We start from the raw sequence: 14,942 nt of genomic DNA, 5'->3' as shown, positions 1-14,942 counted from the left end.
ATATAATATATATATGTATGTATATAGTTATGTATGTATATATATATATTATATATATATATATATATGTATATATATATATATATATATATATGATATATATTATATATATGTATGTATGTTTATGTTATATATTATTATATATTATATATAGTATATATATGTATGGTGTATATATATATATATATATATATATTATATATATGTATGTATATATATATGTATGTATGTATGTGTATAATATATATAATATGTATTATTATATATATGTATGTATGTATATATTATATTATTAGTAATGATATTATAATATATATTATGTATATGATGTATGTATATATATATTATTTATGTATGAATATAGTATGTATGTATGTGTATATGTGTATATATTATGTATATTTGTATGATGTGTATATGATTGAAAATTAATATTATTATATGTTATTTTATATGTATGTATGTGTATATATTATGTATGTATGGTGTGTATATATATATGTATGTATTTGGTTATATATATGTATGTATGTTGTTATATATATATGTATGTATGTATGTGTATATATATATATGTATGTATGTGTGTGTATATATTTGTATGTTATGGTTATATATATATTATGTGTATATTATATATGTATGTATGGTGTGTAAAATAGTATAGTGTTATATATATATATGTATGTATATTTATGTATTATATATATATATATTAGTATATATATATATATATATATATATATATATATATATATATATATATATATATATATATATCGTATCCACCATTTACAACAAGCGGTGGTCGCATGCACCTCCAAGTCGGACGACTTGGAAAACAGGTTGCGACGCAACAACCTTTGATTAATTGGCTTCCCGGAAAAGGCAGAAGGCAACTCCCCAGAGAACTTTCTGGAAGCATGGCTTATCGATCAGTTTGGGCGAAACAACTTCTCCACAATGTTCGCCATCGAGAGGGCCCACAGGATACCCACCAGAGCTCCGATACCGGGGGCCCCACCGCGCCCTTTGATTGGGCGCCTCCTGAACGTCAGGGATCACGATGGTGTCCTGACGATGGCAAGAAGTGGGAAGCCCTCAACTTTCAAGCTGCACGGATTTTGGTGTTTGGAGACTTCTCTGCAGAGGTACAGCGCCAAAGAGCAAAGTTCCTTGATGGGAAGCGGAGGCTACGTGACCTCAATCTGCAACATGCAATGTTATACCCCGCCAGACTCCGGGTCATCGCGGAAGGCCAGACTCGATTTTTCACCTTGCCCACCGAGCTGAGTGCCTGGCTGGATAGAGCAGAACCGGGCATGAAACACCCAGGCCCTGGAGGGTGCGGGACCACCTTGCGTAATCTGGCACTCGGAAGGCACACCGTGAGTACTGTCTTGGGGTGGGTGGGGTGATCTCCCTTCCACTAAGTTTTTTTTCTCCCAATCCTAAGTGTCCCACAGCGACTGTTTGTGTTGTGCCATACCACCCCAAGCACGGGGTGCACTAACAGGCCCACAGCAACCGTTGTGTTTACATCTAACTACACCTTATACCACATGCTTGGACACCTTTTGCCCTAGGTGTTGCCTCCGAAACCCATTTCGCAACACTAGAGCTGTTCACCTTTAGCTCCCGAAACTGAGCTGCGCTAACTTTAGATTACAGTTGACTTTCACAAATTTCTGGGTGAAGTGAGTTTGCCAGTTCACGGCCTTTACTGGCCCAGCGTGAGTTCACGCTCCTCAGCAGTTATGCAAGTTTGGGAAAAATTCTGCCACAAGTTGGGGGAATGGGCAGAAGGGGAGGGGAGGGTGGAATGGAAACAGGGTATGTTAATGTTTTGCAGATCTGACTATGTCAGCCGCATACGGTTCAGGTATGTCGACATGTTTGCTAGAATTGTGTTCTCTCAGGTATATAATATGTCAGTCCGTATAGATGTCTTTGAAGTGCATTAGCTGGAACGTGAGGGGCCTGAATGACAGCATCAAGCGCAGGCTGACTCTAGATTACCTTAAAAATATCCGGAGCTAAGGTTATTTTCCTGCAAGAGACTCACCTGATAGGGGTAAAGGCACAGGCCCTTAAAGGGATACTGTCATGGGAAAAAAATTTTTTCCCAAAATGAATCGGTTAATAGTGCTGCTCCAGCAGAATTCTGCACTGAAATCCATTTCTCAAAAGAGCAAACAGATTTTTTTTATATTCAATTTTGAAATCTGACATGGGGCTAGACATTTTGTCAATTTCCCAGCTGCCCCTGGTCATGTGACTTGTGCCTGCACTTTAGGAGAGAAATGCTTTCTGGCAGGCTGCTGTTTTTCCTTCTCAATGTAACTGAATGTGTCTCAGTGGGACATGGGTTTTTACTATTAAGTGCTGTACTTAGATCTTAGGCAGCTGTTATCTTGTGTTAGGGAGCTGTTATCTGGTTACCTTCCCATTGTTCTTTTGTTTGGCTAATGCGGGGGGGAAAGGGAGGGGGTGATATCACTCCACCTTGCAGTACAGCAGTAAAGAGTGATTGAAGTTTATCAGAGCACAAATCACATGACTTGGGGCAGCTGGGTAATTGACAAAATGTCTAGCCCCATGTCAAATTTCAAAATTGAATATAAAAAAATCTGTTTGCTCTTTTGAGATATGGATTTCAGTGCCGAATTCTGCTGGAGCAGCACTATTACCTGAGTCATTTTGTAAAAAACTTTTTTCCCATGACAGTATCCCTTTATGCGCCCCTGGGTTGGCTGGATGTACCACGCCCCTTACTCTACACATTCTTTGGGGGTGGCGATCCTAATCCACAAATCCACATAAAAACTGATAAATCCGGCAGATTTTTATTTATATATGGCTTCCTCCAAGCTCAGGAAATGGTTCTTGCCTCTATATATATCCCTCCCCCATACTCTGATGACTGTGTGGTACAATTAATACAATTTGTTGCTCAATTTCCACATGCCGCAGTAATAGCTATGGGAGATTACAATGCTATTTTAGACCCCAATCTAGACAGGTTACGAAGGGATGGGAAACCTGGATCATCACCCTATCACAATTTATTAGCCATTACGGTAGGGGCGGGCTTAGAGGAGGCTTGGAGGCATTATCACCCAGGGGAAAGAAACTACTCCTGTTTCTCCACACCTGGTCCTGTCTCAGATTGACCATGCCTTCTTGAACCATAGGGCTCTCCCCCTGGTGAAAAGCGTTAAATATCTCCAGAGAGGCATCTCAGATCACGCCCCCTTAGAACTAGAGATCAGAGTGGAACCCCAACAGAATACTCATAGATGGTCACTAAACCCGATCTGGTTAAATATCCTCCAGAACCACGATAGAGTGGAGGAAATCATTACTGACCTAATAGAGGTAATGGATGACCCCAATGACCACCTTGTATCCTGGGAGGTAATGAAAGACCACCTGAGGACATTTTATAACTCAGAAATAAATGCCCATAAGGCCCAATTCGCATATAAGCAGCAACCGCTTGTAGGGGAAATAATTAGACTGGAACTCCAAGTAACCACGGTTCCAGATACTCAGGGGTTCAGGGACTTACAATCGGCACAGGATGAACTTGCTAAATACCTGACGGAAAAGGCCAAACACCAACACCTATTCTCAAAAATTAACATCCTGGAGCATGGGGAAAGGGCCGGAAGAGTTATTAGTACACCTGTCCAGGCAACATTCAACACCCCCCCCCCCCCCCGCTATCACGCTCCTAAAAGACACCACCGGTAAGCCAACCTCAGATCCGCTAGAAATACAAAACATCATAAAGGGTTTTTACTCTAGGCTATATACTTCCACTTTGACCCCAACCGATTTCCCAGGCGTGGAATTATTCCTTAGCTCAATAAGGCTGCCCCAACTTGACCCTAAATACAGTGAATACCTAGATTCTAAATTAACTTTAACTGAGGTACACAAGGCAATCGACTCCTTCCCTAACGGGAAAGCGGACGGCCTCCCCATTGAACTATATAAATGCCACTCTAAAACACTAGCACCATTTCTACTTAAGGTGTATGAAAAAGCTTTACAAGCGAAAGAACTGTCGCCATCTATGTATGAAGCAGCGGTAATACTCTTAGCAAAACAAGGTAAAGATCCAACCATACCAGAATCATGCAGGCCAATTTCCCTCCTAACAGCGGACGCTAAAATACTAGCTAAAATCATAGCCAATAGGTTAAAGAAAGTAATTTACCTCCTAATACCAGATGATCAATTGGGGTTTATGCCGGGCAATACCACGGCCATAAACATCTGCAGATTAATGGTTAACCTCACACTGGAACACTCCAACAGAGGAGGACGTGCAGTGGCGGTATTGGATGTCGCCAAGGCATTTGATACTGTGGAGTGGGGGTATCTGTGGAACGTGCTAAGTCTAATGGGATTTGGAGATCACTTCATAAACCTTTATACAGCTTCTTTATGCCAAACCAATAACTGCGTTGCGGGTGAGTGCAGCATTGACTACTCCTTTTGCTCTAACTAGAGGCACCAGGCAGGGCTGTCCGCTGTCCCCACTCTTGTTTGCGATAGCCATCGAACCCTTTGCTGCGGCGGTCAGGCAAAACACACGCATGACCGGTTGGGTATCAAGTGCTGGTGAAGATAAAATTCAGTTATATGCAGCCGACACCCTGGTATACCTCGGGGACAGAGGACAGTCCTTAAAATAACTTATTAACCTGACAGAGAGGTTTGGGAAGGTCTCAGGGTTAAGAGTAAATCCCTCAAAATCCACGCTATTCTTGGTGGAAATTGCACTACGGATATCTAGTTACTGTGACCTAAATGTCGTCCCCCTTTTAGCCTGGGTGGACTCAAAGCTGAACGCATGGGAGGCCCTTCCTATAGGCCCAGTAGGCAAAATTCAACTGATCAAAATTTTTATACAACCTAAGCTGATGTATACGCTGTGGCATGCTCCACTGCCTCTCCCCCTAAAGATCTTCACTAAATTAGACATGAAAAGGAGAAAATTTATTTGGGGGAACAGCAGGAGCAGGCTAAGTATGCTGACACTAAAAAGACCGGTTAAAGCAGGAGGGATGGCACTGCCTGACTTTCAGGCCCTATATCTTGCTTTACAGATCTCACATCTGACGGCACTCAAACCCAATGGCCCTTGCTCGGCCTTGTTCAAAGTATGGCATACCTTAATCCCCCCAGGTGTATCCCCGTGCAAGCCCTCCTAGTGGCTCCCACAGGGCCGAACAGGGCAAAACTCAACCCGGTCCTAGGGAATGTCAAATGGATATTTGCCAGAATTAACCAAACTACAGGATTCACTCAAATTGACCCATCCACCCCACTGTGGCACAACTCTAAACTGAGAGGGGTGGCTGATCTAGTACCCCCCCAATGCTGGTTAGATAAAGGGGTATGTACCTTAGCAGATGTTTGGGTTCTCAGTGGCCCTCTTACCTTTCCGGAACTAAGAACCAGGTGGAACATACCATCTTCACATTGGCTACATGAGACTCAGGGGCAAAGCTGTTGGAGTGGCATAAAGGCAAGCCAACTGAGCTAAGTGCACATCCGTTCATTTCATTGCTCAGTAAGCTCAAGCCCCAGGGAACAATATCCAAGGTGTGCAAACTCATGGTGGACTACAGATCTGAGGGCACCCCGTTAAAATGCAGGGAACTCTGGGAGGGTGACCTCAGTGCTCTTACTGATACTCCGTGGGAAGCAGCCCTTAGAGCCCCCAGGAAGGTCTCATTTATCCCTAGACACCAATTGCTGCAGTTATACTTGCTACATAGGGCCTACTACATGAGAAGCAGGCTAAATAAAATGTACCCAAATACATCAGCTCAGTGCCTCAGATGTGACCAGGCTAAAGGGGACTTAATGCATACCCTCTGGAGCTGCCCGGCTCTGCGTGACTACTGGGACAAGCCCCTTGAGAGTCTAGGTGAACTGACAAGGTGTGAAAGTCTAAATGACCCAATAGTATGCCTACTAAATATACAGATAGGGTTGGGAGTAGACTCACACACGACAGAAATCATAAACAAAGCTCTATTCCAAATACGTAGATTGATCACCATGAACTGGAAAAAGACATCACCCCCTGGAGTGGACCAATGGGTTGTGGTAATGGCTAACCTAGCCAATACAGAATATCTTTTAGCTAAGCGGAAGGGCCGCCAGGAGAAGTTCCATAAGATCTGGGACCCCTGGCTATTGAAATTTCCCCCACAACAATATTGGTGGTCTGACATTGGTTAACAATGTTTCCTAGTGGTACAATAAAGACAAACAGAGGCACGTTGCAGGGTGTCACAAATGCTTTTGTATTTTTTATTTGTATTTGATGCCTGTTCTCTAAACAAGTGGATAATATGAATATGTATAACCTGATGATGGTCACAATGATGTAAAATCCTGTCAAACTCCATAAACTTACCTGAACAAAAAAAAAAAATGACCAGGCAGCAGCACAAGACAGCTATGTGCAGATTGGGAACACAGGATACAGAAGAGTGCAAGGGCAGGGGTTTTCAGCCTGTCAGTCAGTGCTGTGACCACTTCCTGTTATAGAATGAACAGACACTCCCATGCCTCATTTAAGCCTAGACTCTGAGCAGAAAGGATCTCTCTGTACCTCTTATACAGTATAATGACAGCTTTAGGAGGTAAAATGCTTTCAAAATTTTTTATTTCTTGCATCATGACATGTTTTGAGGAAGGATGAATCATATATCAGAAAATGAAGATTATATAAAATCCTTTAAATATAATTTTTTTTTCTTTTTTTTTTATTAGGTACAGTACTTGGGAGCCAGAGGAGAACATTCTGGATGCCAGATTAGTAGCAGCATTTGAAGACAGGTAGTGACATCGTCAGTGTCTTTTACTGCTGCCCTGTTTAGTGATTTTTTTTTTGTAACTTACATTTTTATTAGATTACATTTTTTTTTCTTTTAAGGCAAGCCAATGCAGTAACACTCTTTACATAATGATGCCAGTAACAAATAACATCAACAGTGAGTAAACATAGTAATCATGGGATTGGGAGGGTAGTAACTAATAATACAAAGACAGGTAGATGTACACAGTAGCGTCAAACCTCCAAAAAAGAGAAGTTATACAAAAAACAGGTAGCTATTGCTTAGACCTGGAGTTGCCATACTCCTCAAAATACTGTTTTTATAACATCTGCGAGTGGAGGGAATATCAGAGTAGACCGGGATCTCTTTCCTGTTGTTGAAGCTCTCAAGCAGACCATACTTCTAGGAAGTGGGGTGTTTTATTTTGTACGGCAGCAATATGTGATTCGAAATCCTGTTACCGTTCACCCTTCTCTTTATGTACTGTAAAGTTGGAGAATGTATGGATTTCCAATTTGCAGCTATGGCAAGGTGGGTGACTGAGAATTTATTGAGTAAATCTTGAGAATGCTTGTGGATTTTTGGCATAGGTTTGCTTAGCAAGAACACTCATTTCTTTTTGTATAGGTCCAGAGTGCATTCGACTTAGGAGAGCTGCTATGCTGTCCCAAAGTGGCTGAATTATAGGGCAGAACCAGAAAATATGAGGTAGGGTGCTTATCTAACTGCATCCCCTCCAACAGAGTGAGGAGTGATTGTGGAGAAGAGAATGTAGAACATTAGGATCAATCTGGAAAATTAGATTCGATGTTGATAAATGCACTTTGGCAAAAATAATACAAATGCAAGTTATACACTTGGGGGCAGATGTATAAAGGGTCGAATATCGAGGGTTAATTAACCCTCGATATTCGACTAGGAACTAAAATCCTTCGACTTCGAATATCGAAGTCGAAGGATTTAGCGCAGATCCTACGATCGAAGGATTATTCCTTCGATCGAACGATTAAATCCTTCGAATCGAACGATTCAAAGGATTTTAATCCAACGATCGAAGGAATATCCTTCGATCAAAAAAACTCAGGCAAGCCTATGGGGACCTTCCCCATAGGCTAACATTGACTTCGGTAGCTTTTAGCTGCCGAAGTAGGGGGTCGAAGTTTTTTTTAAAGAGGCAGTACTTCGACTATCGAATGGTCGAATAGTCGAACGATTTTTAGTTCGAATCGTTCGATTCGTATTCGTAGTCGAAGGTCGAAGTAGCCCATTCGATGGTCGAAGTAGCCCAAAAAACACTTCGAAATTCGAAATTTTTTTAATTCGAATCCTTCACTCGAGCTTCATGAATCGGCCCCTTAATGGCAGTGTGTTGGGAGTTTCCTTAACTGAGAAGGATCTAGGGGTTTTTGTAGATAACAAGTTGTCTAATTCCAGGTAGTGTCATTCTGTGGCCACTAAAGCAAACAAAGTACCGTCTTGCATAAAAAGGGCATAAACTCAAGGGATGAAAACATAATTATGCCACTTTACAATTCCCTGGTAAGGCTTCACTTGCAGTATGCAGTGCAGATTTTGGCTGCAGTCCTTAAGGGGGATATAAATGAGCTGGAGAGAGTGCAGTGTCATGCAACTAAACTGGTTAGAGGGTTGGAAGATTTAAATTATAATGGTAGACTGTCATGGTTGCAGTTGTTTTCTCTGGAAAAAAGACGCTTGCAGGGGACATGATTACACTTTACAAGTACATTAGAGGACATTATAGACAAATAGCAGGGGACCTTTTTATCCATAAAGAGGATAACCACACCAGAGGCCACCTCTTCAGACTAGAGGAAAATAACTTTCATTTGAACCAACGTAGGTAGTTCTTCACAGTGAGGTTGTGGAATGCCCTGCACGGTGACGGCTGATTCTGTTAATGCTTTTAAGAGTGGCTTGGATGATTTCTTGGACAGACATAATATCAAAGGCTATTGTAATACTAAATTCTATAGGTAGTATGATGATATATAATTTATGTGAGGGTGAGGAGGGGTGTGTATGGATGCTGGGTTTCATTTGGAGGGTTTGAACTTGATGGACTATGTCTTTTTTATACACGATTTAACTATATTTGTTCTTTCTGTTTGGTGCATAATACCATTTTTCTTGTGTTTTCCCATATAGAGCTCAAGTCTTTATCAGTTAAAGGTTGTGGCAGAAATGGAGCCTATCTATCATGTATGGATGTTTAAGGGTAGCATCCTCTTGTGGTTCAATAATCAATTTATACATCCTTGAAATCAGGCCCCTTTGGGAAAGACCCATTTTAGCCAATGTTTCAAAAGTGTGGCGGGTGAAACTTTGTCTTTTTCGTAGAAAGGCTTAATGAAATGTCTAAGCTGAAGATATTCAAATAATTATTCTCTTCAGGGGTTTTCTGCATAACTCCTGAAATGTATATATCTCCTTAGTCATCAGGTTGATAAAGTCACCCACTGTTTAGAATTGTGTGGTTGACGATCTGTTGAGGAAGTGAGTGTTCGTTCCAGGTTGGAATTTTGGGTTTCTTAAGAAACAAAAGTTGAGTGATTCTGGGGGAGATAAAGCAGGTTTCAGTATATGCCAAAGTCTTAGCATATGAGACATGGAGGACAATAGTGTTAAACGTTTGGCATCTTGATACTGGACCAAATGACAAACGTGTTTTCAATAAAGCCCCAGCAGGTGGTGGGAGTCCAATGTGATCATGCAAGAAGTTGCCTAAAATGAGCTGCTTCATAGTATTTGTAGGGAAAAAATGGTGTTTAGTGATTTTAATATTTAAGCTGATTACTTTATAGAAATCAACCTCATTGCTTCTTTCTATGCTTTGTTGCAGGGAGCGACAAAGGGAGATGTATGGTCCAAAAAAACGAGGCCCTAAACCTAAAACTTTCCTCCTGAAGGTAAGTAAATACCTACATATTAATTATAGCTAATATTCATCTTACCAAACAAAACAAAGTTACACGTTGATCCGAGATTGCTAGATTCCTAGATGGAACACTAAGCATGGTTTGTCAATATTAAAGGAGGGAATTGAGTCAGTGTTGAATTGACCAGTACTATAAGACTGGGAGGAAGAATGCACTGGTTGTAGGGAAGCTTTCATCACTCTAGCCTCAGGAAAGGGATAGATGACTCCATATAAAGAGAGTTTTCCCCAATAAATTCATATGTATAGAGTTGCATAACCCCACGGTCAGTAGCACATAATCACTCATTTACATTATGCTTTTAGGGACAGGGATCAGCACCAGAAAATAGAGAGTGCATAAACTGACTTTTCTCAAACATTTCTCTCCTCCCAATTGGAGTTGTTTCTAATAAACTAGAAGTAGGCTTGTTTCATATAGACATAAAAGGTCGTCTATATGAACTGTATGTACTATGCATGTGCTAATTTTTGGTGTTTGATCAGCTTCTGCAACCCTACACAACTACACAATAAATTAATCAAGCTTATCATGTCATGATGTAAATATTTATAGTGTTTGTGGTTTAATGGTGAGTGTACAAAACAAATCCAGATAAATATCTTTTTATTAGGCACAAGCCAAGGTAAATGCAAAGACCTATGAGTTCCGTAGTGAATCTACTCGTGGAGTTAGGATACCATATCCTGGTCACCCCTCTCAGGAGCTGCCATCCAGATCCAGGAAAGGATTACGGAGCATAAACACCTCTTCCCAGGGGAGCAGTGCAACCAGAGGAGACCTCTTCAGTGAGAAGTTAGGGAGGACAGAAATTACAGAAGAACATTACCCAATGAAAATTAAAAGGAAAAAGAAACACCACCATGACAGTGTAAAAGGACTTTACAATGTAAGCACCCAGGCTATTAGGACTTCAGCTACCATTTCCTTAAAACAACTAGAGACTATCAATGGATCTGCCAGAACACATAATCCCAGTGCAGAAAAACATCATTCTACTCACAGTGTCATCAAGTTAGCAAGACGTCAGGACACAGAATTGATTTCTTCCAACCATGCAGGTCCTGGCTTCCTGCACAGGGAACATGGTTTTATACAGACTGGGCAAGATATCCAGGAGCAGCTTAGTATTGACAACCGCCCACTCAGAGTCGACTTTGTGGCCTCCACGTTCAAAGAATCAAGTGTTTCAAGAAGCAGGCACAGCTTGGGATACCAGGAACAAATATCTGACTTCTACAGGGGAGCAATGGGAACCCATGGTGGGAAACCCTCCCTCATTGCAAGAATACCTGTCGCTAGGATCTTGGGGGAACCTGAAGAGGAACCATGGAGACCCCCAGTGGAGAACTTAGAGAAAGTGGTGGTGACAGATGTTACTTCAAACTTTCTCACTGTTACAATAAAGGAGAGCAACACTCATCAAGGTTTCTTTAAGAAGAAAAGATGAGATTATTTTTTTTGTCCCCTTTATACGTATATATTATAAACCGCTATACACATACAAATACAAGTACATTCTTGTACCGGCTTCATTTTGTTATAATATAACCTGCAATGCTTATAGAGATTACAGTGTAATCTGTAATTGAGCATGTTAAAAGGCTTGATCAGAATAGGATATTTGTACAAATGCTGATCACCAGTGCATGTAAGAGATGGCAGGCAACAATAATCAATGTATTCCTATTCATTCAAAAACCAGTAATACTTTCAGCCACATGGGTCATATGTGCAGGTGTTCTTGTCACCTTCCTGGGCACACTCCTTTTCTCTGCCACCTCAGTTGCTTACATGTAGTCCCAGTCACTCTGCACACTCCTTTTCTCTGCCACCTCAGTTGCTTACATGTAGTCCCAGTCACTCTGCACACTACTTTATGAAGTTCAGGCACAAATACCCATAAATCTAAGTGGCACAATGACATTTTTTTAAAAAAAAATGTTGCAGATCTTCTCTGTGACAGTGTAGGAAAAAAGCCCTGCTTGTTTTATCTGTTTGTTGTAACAACTGATTTCTGAAAATGTTTTGTATTAGCTGTAAATATGCTATTTAAAATAATATAATTCTGCCAAAACTATAAATCCATCTGTTCATCTCTAAAGCCGCCCTTTTATTCTTAAAATAATCAACAGCCATTTTAGGTTTTGTACTCCATACTTTATAGTTCTGATGAGATTTGTATGCCAGTCTGTATGTGTGTGCCCGCTATAAATATTGAGGGTACTGAGAGGTTATTCTGGACTGAAACATCTGCTGGCTGAAATGGAACAAATAGAAGGCATTAAGTTGAAAGGAAATTACATGAGCCATACTTTCGTCTTCTTCTCATGATCAGGTGCTTCAATTTAGGATCTAATTTATTGCCAGATCACACTCTAATCAATTGCCTTGTGAACTAGATATCAGATCAAATGTAAATCAGCCTGCATATAGCCAGATTTATGCTTATTGCTTCATGATCAACATTTAAGGTATGAAGTCTGTTGTTTTAATTATAGGCTACAGAGAAGCAAATGTGTTATTATTTATAGGTTATGCAGTGGTTGCTGTTCCATAATAAAGGAATTTCCATATTAAGTTTGGGGGGGGGAACTATTTACAGTCTTGACTATCAGAAACCACATTATTTGCATTTCCCTGCTTATAATTTTGAAGTCAATGTACCTTTATAAACTTTTGTTACTGGTTTTCATATACCTGTTTGAGATTTTCTCTCTTCACTTCATTCCACTTCATTCCTAAAGCAGTTTTAGTAGCAATATACCAAGTCCAGGATTACTCAGAAAGCCAGTATTTGTTGGTCTCCACAAATAGAGAAACTCTCCCAGGTGGACTTCAATTAGGGACTTTCAAAAGTGCATATGTATGCCACTTTTCCGTCTGCATGTGCTCTGGTGTTTTCAGACAGAAAAGTGCTCATGCTTGCATCTCCAATCAGCTGTCACATAGCTGTAAAATTCAGCCAAAAAGCATCTGACCCAAAACAAATAGGGGCAGGTTTACTAAAGGGTTGAAGTGGCCGTTGCTAGCGAAAATTCACCATAAATCACATCCGCAGGAGTAGAAGACAATTTTGCTAGCAAAAGAGATTGTCTGTAGCACGGTTTCATCTCCTATCGCCAGGCGAATTTTCGATCAGACGAATGATCGTTACTCCGAAAAATTCACAAGTGTGAATTTTACAGAATGTTACCTCTTTCACCAGAGTTTCCTTCGCCAGCTTAGACCTGGCGAAGTGATTAGATGAAGCTACAACCTCCTCAATCTTATGTCAGAGACATATTCTGTATGCTGAAAAGTCCTAAAAGTTCTAAAAAACACTGGCGTTTTTTCATATTTCAAAGCGGGATTGATTCCCTTCAAAAGTTCTAAAGATTTTTGTGTTAACATTTTTCCCAACCATTTGAGGGGCATGCCACATTTGTTTTAGGGTGGGCTCATGTTTAAGGTGTTAGAGGAACTCTTTTGTCTTTATTATGCTTCTTTGGACATTTGTAATAAGTGGCCACTTCAAGCATTTGCACCAACATCTCTAATAAAGACATGTATATGACCTATTTGTACGCGCCCTATTCAAATGAAGTTTCCCTAGGAAGAAATGAACGCTAGCGAAAGATTGCTATGAAATGCTCAAGCTGATGAATTAATGCTAGCAAAAGTTAGCCAGCGTTCGGCTGCCCAGACATAACTTCACATTTTAGTGAATTAATGTAGTGGCAGATCGTTTGCTGCTGAAAATGTGCCCCATAATGTTGGCTAACAAAGTCCTGGTCAGGGAAACATTTTGTTTTGTTCTTGATTTTACTTATGGTTGAGTATTTTTGACCCAAAATGCATCAGTTAGTGGTGCTCCAGCAGACTTCTGAATTGAAATCCATTTTTTATAAGAGCAAACTGATTTTTTTATATTTAATTTCTGGGGCTAGACATATTGTCAGTTTCCCAGGAGCCCCCAGTCATGTGCTCTGAAAAACTTCAGTTACTCTGTACTGCAAATTTGAGTGATATCACCCCGCCCCCCCAGCAGCCTAACATCAGAACAATGGGAAGGTAAGCAGATATCCACTCCCTAACACAAGACAACAGCTTCCTGGTAGATCTAAGAAAAACATTCTTTTAAAAACCCAGGTCCCACTGCTACACTATCAGTTACATTTAGTAGGAGAAACAATAGTCAGAAAGCAGTTCCATTGTGCATCACTGGCTCTCTCTGAAAGCACAAGACCAGGCAAATTTACCTGAGATAGCTGCATACACACCAATATTACAACTAAATAAATACACTTATTGGTTCAGGAATGACATTTAATATGGTAGAGTAAATTACACTGTTTACACTGCAAAATAATTCAGTTACATTGAGTAGGAGAAACAATAGTCTGTCAGAAAACAGTTCCATTGTGCATCACTGGCTCTCTCTGAAAGCACAAGACCAGGCAAATTTACCTGAGATAGCTGCATACACACCAATATTACAACTAAATAAATACACTTATTGGTTCAGGAATGACATTTAGGGTAAGGCCAGACGAGGAGATTCGGGGAGATTTTGTCGCCTGGCGACTTATCGCCACGTCTTTTGCGCGACTATCTCCCCGAACTGCCTCAGCGTTTTTTCCCCATAGGCTCGAATGAAAAGTCGCCTGCACTAATGCACACGCGGCGATGAGTTTTCAATAGACTTTTGAAAACGCATCGCCGCGTGTGCATTAGCGCAGGCGATTTTGCGCTGTAGCCTATGGGGAAAAGACGCTGAGGCAGTTCGGGGAGATAGTCGCGCAAAAGACGTGGCGATAAGTCGCCAGGCGACAAAATCTCGCCGAATCTCCTCGTCTGGCCTTACCCTTAATATGGTAGAGTGAATTATTTGCAGTGTACACAGTGTAATTTAGAAATAAAAACGACACCATAAAAATCATGATAGAATTCCTTTAAGCTAAATATTTAATACATTTTGGTATTTAGATAAATCCAAAAATTATAGAGTCAGTGTATCCTTAAGTATCATTAAACTTATCATTAAGCTTATTTAAAGCATTGAGATTCACTGTTTATATGTAACTGAATCTTTAGTTTGCACAGGGCCCTATCCAGTAATTAGATATGTAGAAAAGCT

At 40.5% G+C, this 14,942-nt stretch overlaps 1 protein-coding gene across 1 annotated transcript in view; it reads left to right on the top strand.

Moving 5' to 3' along the window:
• cbx8.L (chromobox 8 L homeolog) overlaps positions 1-11,927 on the top strand; it is a 73,905-nt gene extending 61,978 nt beyond the window's left edge. Inside the window, exons 3-5 of the mRNA NM_001091270.1 lie at positions 6,802-6,867; positions 9,727-9,793; positions 10,437-11,927. Of these exons, the coding sequence (NP_001084739.1) occupies positions 6,802-6,867; positions 9,727-9,793; positions 10,437-11,273 (970 nt within the window). The 3' untranslated portion in view covers positions 11,274-11,927. The remainder of the gene's footprint in view (positions 1-6,801; positions 6,868-9,726; positions 9,794-10,436) is intronic.
• Positions 11,928-14,942: the final 3,015 nt, after the last annotated feature.

The sequence above is a fragment of the Xenopus laevis genome, chromosome 9_10L (genome assembly GCF_017654675.1).
Source record: "Xenopus laevis strain J_2021 chromosome 9_10L, Xenopus_laevis_v10.1, whole genome shotgun sequence".
Classification (NCBI taxonomy): Eukaryota; Metazoa; Chordata; class Amphibia; order Anura; family Pipidae; genus Xenopus; species Xenopus laevis.
Note: the sequence above shows the minus strand (reverse complement) of the source record. Positions and strands in the feature narration are given on the sequence as shown.